We start from the raw sequence: 7,761 nt of genomic DNA, 5'->3' as shown, positions 1-7,761 counted from the left end.
GCGGCTATGGTAAGGGGCATGACATTTCCCGACCAGGCGCCGAGTGGTGCCAATCACAACACACACTTGCCCAGCTAACCAGTCACAGCACATTTCGTATTTCAGAAGGCGGGCCTTCATTTGATACAGGAACTATTCGAGCCGTTCATGCCATACTGGGGAGAGAGGTGTTGTAATAATGTAAAATATGTGGAAAATAATGTGTTTTTCGAACAACCTAGTATGAGAGCCTGTTCTAGTACACCCCCAAAACAAAATCAAGACTTTGTAAAAGAGCATAATAGGACCCCTTTAAATAATCAATTCTTGGTGGATAAAAGTCCCACTCTGCATTTTTTCTTGTTGAATATCCTGTTTCACTTATGGGGGAAAAATCATGTTATGGAAGTAAATTGGATTACATGTTTGGTTCATGTTGACCATTTGCAGTACAGGCCAGTACAGGCCACTGAAGTCAGCATAATTAGTGACTAGTTGTTCACAGTTGTAACTGTAACAGTTCACTGGTTGTGTAACAATTGTAGGCCTAGTTAAAGTTGCAATTTCACAAGGGAGATTTTTTTTACTGTAAATTAAAAAAAAACATGTTAATGTTAATTTATTTGAAATAGAAATCTTATGTAACATTATAAAATGCCTCTGTCAAAAAACCCCAAACTGATAAAATGTGCTTTTCGTGGCTCAGAAACATTCATAACAACTCCAAACTCAGATCAAGAACGCTCAACACGATGACCGAAAAATACAAGGTCATGTTATATTTATCTGCAACTTCCTCATACTACAGCACATGCAAGCTAACACAGCTTTTCCGGGTGGACTGAGGCACATGTGTAGACATGTGTAGAAACACCCACACACAACCACAAACACCCACACACTGCATATAGTAATTAACAGATACTGGCAGGTGGTGGCCGTGGGAATGTGACCCATCTACACCAGCAGCCAGCCGTTCTCGGCTGAGAATTCACATTCCCCAATTCCACTCAGTCTTCTCGGTCTACCCTTAAGGTAAAATGACTGGCAATAGTATGACAGGAGCAAACTGGCACAAGGCAACTACAGACTGCTGTGGGCACAATGGAAATACAAAGTTCTGGCATGAAACTCTAGATGGCACAGTCCAATAGGTCTAGCTCAAGCTGACCTGGTGACATCATTGTCACACTCTGCCGCAGCAGCAGCAGCGTAGCAGATCTATTCCGCCAAGACCAAATACATTAACATTGTCATGCCAATCCCTCAGAGAGTTGTCATGACAGAACTCTGTTCATCAGGTTGTGTTTGTGTCAGATGTGAAAAAGGAAACTAATACACGCAAGTCCATGATCATTAGGGGAAATGCTTTTTTTCTTCTTTTTTCATTGCTAATTATATTATTATAATATATTATCAGCAGAAAATTTCAGTTGAACCGAAAAATAAACATGAATTTGGGAATGTTTTAGAATCTGGTATGTCCTTCTTTTGATTTACTAGCAGCACTAACATGAACATGTAAAACCAGACAGTCATGTTATCCATGTTATGATTTGAGAACAAACCTCTTTCGTTCAATCTGTCTTTCTCGGTTACTAATCTTTTATTAGTAACCTAGAAATAATGCACAATGCAAATAATGAATGTCCTAACAGATTTGTGATTTGATCTGTTTTCGTTCAGATCAAATCACAACAACGTAGAAAACAGATCCGGCGTGACGCAGCTGACACAGAACAGCATACGTGGTTTACGTCCAGCTGATATTCTCCAAAATGGCGCTACAGGGTGACGCGGAGGAGACGAATTGTTGAATAAAGTAGTTTTTTTTTCTTTTGCGCACAAAAAGTATTCTCGTAGCTTCATATAATTGAGGTTGAACCACTGATGTCACATGGATTATTTTACAGATCTCCTTGCTACGTCTCTGGACTTGGGAACATTTCAGTTGTGTTGCTGTCTATGCAGGGTCAGACAGCTCTCAGATTCCATCAAAAATATCTTAATTTGTGTTCCGAAGATGAACGAAGGTCTTACGGGTTTGAAACGACATGAGGGTGAGTAATTAATGACAGAATTTTCATTTTTGGGTGAACTAACCCTTTAATGTCTGCACTTCTCTGCTACAAGAACGCACATAATCCCAAGCTCTTCGCTAGTGACTCCTGAACTGTGAAGCTGAAGTCAACAAACAGGACATTTTTTGGGTTCCGTAAATTGACAAACATGCAAGTTTCCTTTATTTTCAATACCAGTGAACACCTTAGAATTCACCGCTTATATGCGCTTTACTAAACCACACATCCCAACAAAGCACACTTGTCAATATCTCATGTAAGTAGTCCAAGTTGGACTTGTTTGCTTTCTTCTGTCCTATCAAGTATGAGGATACAGCAGTAAAACTGTTTTGTCTCATCACTATGTCTATATAAGATGCAGATGAATAAGAGTTTGCTGACAGATGTGGCAGAGTTTGGCATGTGTGATAGTGACACCACACCTACACTATTATGGCATGTGTGAACATGATTAAATGCACTAACATGCCTCTATATTGCTTCCATTGAAATGATAATACAACTGAATGTATTTCAAAGAAAAGGTTAATTCAAATCAATTCAGATGATTTCAGAGGGTGGAAAGCCACTCCCGGGCATTAAAATTAACACTGATGCCTAGAACCTATTCAGGTGTCACAGGTACATTGTGTACAATCACAATGCGCGCTTCATCTGTTTTGAGGGTATTTGTTACGTGTCCTAGTAGATGTCGTTCTGCAACACACATGCCTTCAGAGAGCATATGAGGGCATTTGCCATTCAGACGTTGTTTCTCATGTGTGCGTGTTTACAGTACGTGCTTGTGTAACAGTTGTCTGAATCTGTATCACCTGTCATTATAATAGGTGGACAGCAGGCTTTGGATTTCAGAAGAAACAGGTCTGTTCAGGGGTTGCAGATGGTTTCTGGTCTTGGTGGATGGTGACGTAACTGCATAAAAAAGGTAGACAAAGAACGTGTTTAAGAAACCGCATAATTAAAGACCTTGAAAATAAGTCACCAAGGTGTTTTTTTTTTTTTTTTAACTAATCAGTTCTAACAGACATTTTACAGTCTGGTGAGATATGAAAACTGTGATTAAAAATTGCATTTAAAACATTTACAAATATTTTATTTATTATTATAAAATATTTATTTAAAATGAATAAATAAAACATACATTTAAAAATATATTAGTAAATATTAAAAATAAACTGTAAAAATACATAAATTACCAAATAATAAAATTGATAATGAAATGAATGAAAAGTAAAAATCTAAAAATTTAAAATGTATAATGTATAAAAATCTATGGCAGCCCTAATTATTACATCTTTTTAAATCATTTAAATACCTTAAAATATGCACTTTGCATATTAAGCATACTGTGAATATATTGAAGAGATACACCCTAAAATGTTTTTGTCATTATTTATTCTCTTCATGTCGTTCCAAACCTGATTTTCTTCGGTGGAAAGAAACAAAAGAAGATATTTTGAAAAATTCTGTTTTCTCCAACAGAGTCCAAAGTCATTTAGACTCAAACGAAAATATTTTTGTTTTCTTTTTACACAAGAAAGTCGTACAGGTGTGGAGCAACATGAATAAATTAATAAATGATGACAGAATGTTCTTTTTCAGGGTGAACTATGTAATACAAAGAATGAAGTAAATGACAGACAGTTAGCGAACACAATATTGACTTTCTTTAATTGTTGCGCATTTGGGCGCATCTATCAACATGTCATGTTCCACAAGCATATTTTTAACAGTCTCTTTTTCGGCTCTTTCTGTTCTGCTCAACAGGGATGATCTTCAAAGAACGAATGTCTAAAGATGCCGCACAATAATGTATTGCATCTTAGTTCGCCGGCTTTGTAAGTATCACAAGCGATTAGAAATGAATAGCCTGACAGCACGTCTGGCTCGGCACTTGGCTGAACTGTCTGTCAACTGATACGTCTGAAAAGGAAATATGTCCCCACCCAACAGGGTGGGGTGATTGAGGGAAATGTGCACTATGCTTAAATTAGCATGTCTATCATACAGTATGTCTGTTAAGTTCAAAAGAAAGTCAGTATGTGTATTTTTAATTATGTATCTGATGTAAGAAAGTATATTGAATCAAAATGTGTAAATATGTCTTTCTTGAATCTGAGGCTTAGTACCTAGTTTGTTTCCATATGTATGAAAAACCACATACATGTTTCTGAATGTGCTATTAGTCAGAATATTTTTGTACGATACATGTTTGTAATATGTAAAATATGTTCATTCTGAGCATAAATATTAATGCAAAATTTAAAATGCACTTTTAGCATTCAATTTACTTTAACTGTTTGGTTAAAGATCTTTTTCACAAATTTTGACTAGTTGTCTGGTCTGCAACTCTGTGAAACTATATTACATTGAAAAAAATATGTTTGCACATTTTTGAAATTACGCAGGTGAATATTGTGTAATCTTAACAGACAATACCTGACTACTAGAGATAAAAAGGTTAACTTATCTACAAATCTTCTCTATAAAAAGGTTAAAAACATAAATAGATCATATCATCCTCGTCCTGTAGTTTACTTTTTGTCCATTACGGTAAAATTGTATTGTTCTTATGTCATCAAGTAAATAAAGGTTTTTTCAATTAAATAAATTAGCTAAATAAAGTTACTAAATACATACTGCTACACCACACAAAACACTACTGTCAGCACTTGACATTTTGTTCATTCAACTTTCCTACATCTCACCTCTGAAAAACAAAATAAACAATCTCTATAAAGATAAGAGAGCAACCTTATATTTAAATACACATTAAAAATGTAATATGATTAGGTTTGTTTGTTTATCACTAATCCTACTGCATGCCAATTTCACTATAGTTTACACTAAGCAAACAATTTGTATATTATTAATTTATACAAAACATATTAAAGTATTATATAATATGGGTCATACTCAATATGCACAAGAGACTAGGGTTATTTTAGTATAATTGAAATAGAAGGGGTGTAATGGTACACAAACATGACGGTACGGTACATACCTTGGTTTTGATGCCACGGTTCGGTATGAACATATTATAAACATACAATTGCCTTTGTTATAAAACAGTGGTTTAAACAGTGGTTTTGCATTAACTTCTAAATTATAAAATTTCGGAGAAGTTTATACAGAGATCTGTCGCGCAAAATCGGCATTTATTGCTTGAATTTTCTTGAAAAAAACGGACATAATTTGAAAAATGAGACTTTGTTGCTTATCAAAATTAACAATATATAAAACGGGAAGTTCCAGTGAAGTTCCACTTTGTGCAGCAGTTAAAACAATGCTGTATTTGTTCGGTACACATGCGTACTGAACCGAAAATTTGAAATACTATTGTAGTTATTATTATTTTGAATAATAAGAAATTTTTGATTTTCTGTGTTCATTTTCATTTGAAAATTTTACATTTTCCTGCTTTTAATTTTTTTTTATGTCTATAGAGTTTTCATTCAGTTTTAGTTTTTGTTATTTTAGTACATCAAGGTAAACTAAATGAAAATGAGAAATGTTGCCTTGGCAAATAGCCAAAATAAAAAGGTTTTTTATGTCTTATTTTTCGCTGAAGTGTATTTTATTTCAAGTAACAAGTTTTAGTTTTACTGTAATAACCCTCCAAGAGACCTTGCTGAAACACAAATGTGTCTTACTTATTGATTTCCTACAATCCCACAATGCTCTTACCCATTTCATGATACAGGGAGCCTTGTGTTAATGTCACCATCATTTTCTTTGGAGAAGGTTCCTCAATCTTCATGAGCTCATTACAGCACTGTTTCCACTGACCTACATAGAAAAGCACAGGCCGTTAATTAAAAGACAGGTCTTTTTTGTTTTGTTTGAGTGTGAGTGCATAATTTTAAACACCTGAGGACTTAAAGGTTTCAGGGTAAATGTGAAAAATAGACAAACTAGACAGGTCCATGTGTTAACATTTAGAGGATGTAGGCCATAAAAAACATCATTCTTGCACGACATGTAATAAATGCCTAACATGAAAATAACTGAAACACAGCCATTAACAAGGATGCTTTTTAGAGAGGCACTACGTGCTCGTGTCTACATATTTGTGTAAGATATGTATCGAATTTCAAGCCTTCAGGAACACTGTATGTTAAACTTCTAAGAAAATCAGAACACCTGTCTCAGTTACTTTTCTTGTGACATACCAAACAGACCACATGCTTTTCAACTCATGGTGACACATAAGCCATGAAACAAGGATATAAGACTGGGCGAAAAAATGCTGAAAAGTACTAACAAAAAAAAACTCTTGACACATAATAATCTCCTGACATAATTTTGCAGAAACCGACTGCACAGAAACCAGTCTGATCAACTGCTTTAACGCATGTGTTGTTATTTTTTCAAAATGTGGCACTTGTGTAACATCTATACTACAATCAGAGATAAAGGTATTACTTAGAACATACACTGTACACTTTCCAGTTGCCCAAACAAACAATAAATCATATTCGATGTTGTGATTCAGTGCAGAGGAATCCAACTCTTTTGAACATGAATGTGCGAAGGTGTGAAATTGCTCAACGTCAAATAAATGTACATTTACATTTATTCATTTAGCAGAGGTTTTTATCCAAAGCGACTTACAATTGGGGAATACATCAAGCGATTCATCTTAAAGAGGCAAATAGACACAGGAATTGCTCATAATACCAAGTTTCAAACATTGTTCAAATAAGTACAAGCTACACAGGGAAAGATTAAAGAAAAGAGAAAAAGTTTTTTTTTAGGATGAAGTGGTGAGTTTTCAGCTGTCACTTGAAAATTGTCAGGGAATCAGCATTCCAGATAGGGGTTGGAAGATCATTCCACCAGCCAGGAACGGTGAATGAAAATGTTCTGGAAAGTGATTTTGTGCCTCTCTGTGATGGCATCGCTCACTAGTGGATCTCAGACTTCTGAAGGGAATGTAGATTCCCCACAGGCTCAGAAGGCAGGTGCTGAGCCTGTGGCTGTTCTATATGCAAGTATCAGTATCTTGAACTTGATGCGAGCCGTAACCGGCAGCCAGTGTAGGGAGATAAAGAGAGGGGTGACGCGGGCTCTTTTGGGCTAGTTGAAGACCAGTCGTGCCGCCCAGGTTGAGCTGTAGGTGATATTCTTTCATCCATGCTGAGATGTCCGCCAGGCAGCCTGAGATCCGTGCAGCTACCGTTGGATCATCTGGTTGAAATGAAAGATAGAGCTGTGTCATCAGCAATGGTAGGAGAACCCATGTGCCTGTATGATGTGACCCAGTGATGTAGTGTATATGGAGAAGAGGAGGGGTCCAAGAATTGATCCCTGAGGAATCCCAGTGACCAGTTGATGTGCTTTGGATACCTCCCCACCCCAGGCCTGAAAGACCTACCAGTGAGATAGGATTCAAACCAGCGAAGTGGAATCTCTGTGATGCCTAGTGATGAGAGGGTGGACAGGAGGATCTGATGATTCACAGTGTCAAAAGTGACAGATCCAGCAAAATAAGAACTGATTATTTGGAAACAGCTTTTGCAATCTGCAAGGCTTCAGTGACTGACAGTAGCACAGTCTCAGTTGAATGGCCACTCCTGAAACCAGATTGGTTAGCATCCAGTTGGTTGCTAAGATATAATGATACCTGGTTGAAAACAACTTGTTCAAGTGTTTTTGCTATGAATGGAAGGAGAGAGACAGGTCTGTAGCTATCTATAAG

The 7,761-nt window shown here is 36.4% G+C and overlaps 1 protein-coding gene across 3 annotated transcripts in view; it reads right to left on the bottom strand.

Annotated features, from left to right (window-relative positions):
* Positions 1 to 7,761, bottom strand: part of LOC107662111 (rhotekin-like) — a 27,840-nt gene that overhangs the window by 2,542 nt on the left and 17,537 nt on the right. For all 3 annotated transcript variants that reach the window (XM_016452000.1, XM_016452022.1, XM_016452011.1), the window contains exons 12-13: positions 5,748 to 5,849; positions 2,873 to 2,972 (exon numbers count right to left, since the gene is read on the bottom strand). In XM_016452000.1, coding sequence (XP_016307486.1) covers positions 2,873 to 2,972; positions 5,748 to 5,849 — 202 coding nt within the window. The remainder of the gene's footprint in view (positions 1 to 2,872; positions 2,973 to 5,747; positions 5,850 to 7,761) is intronic.

The sequence above is a fragment of the Sinocyclocheilus anshuiensis genome, unplaced genomic scaffold, assembly GCF_001515605.1.
Source record: "Sinocyclocheilus anshuiensis isolate Anshui unplaced genomic scaffold, SAMN03320099.WGS_v1.1 scaffold457, whole genome shotgun sequence".
Classification (NCBI taxonomy): Eukaryota; Metazoa; Chordata; class Actinopteri; order Cypriniformes; family Cyprinidae; genus Sinocyclocheilus; species Sinocyclocheilus anshuiensis.
This window is presented reverse-complemented; position numbering and strand designations above follow the sequence as displayed.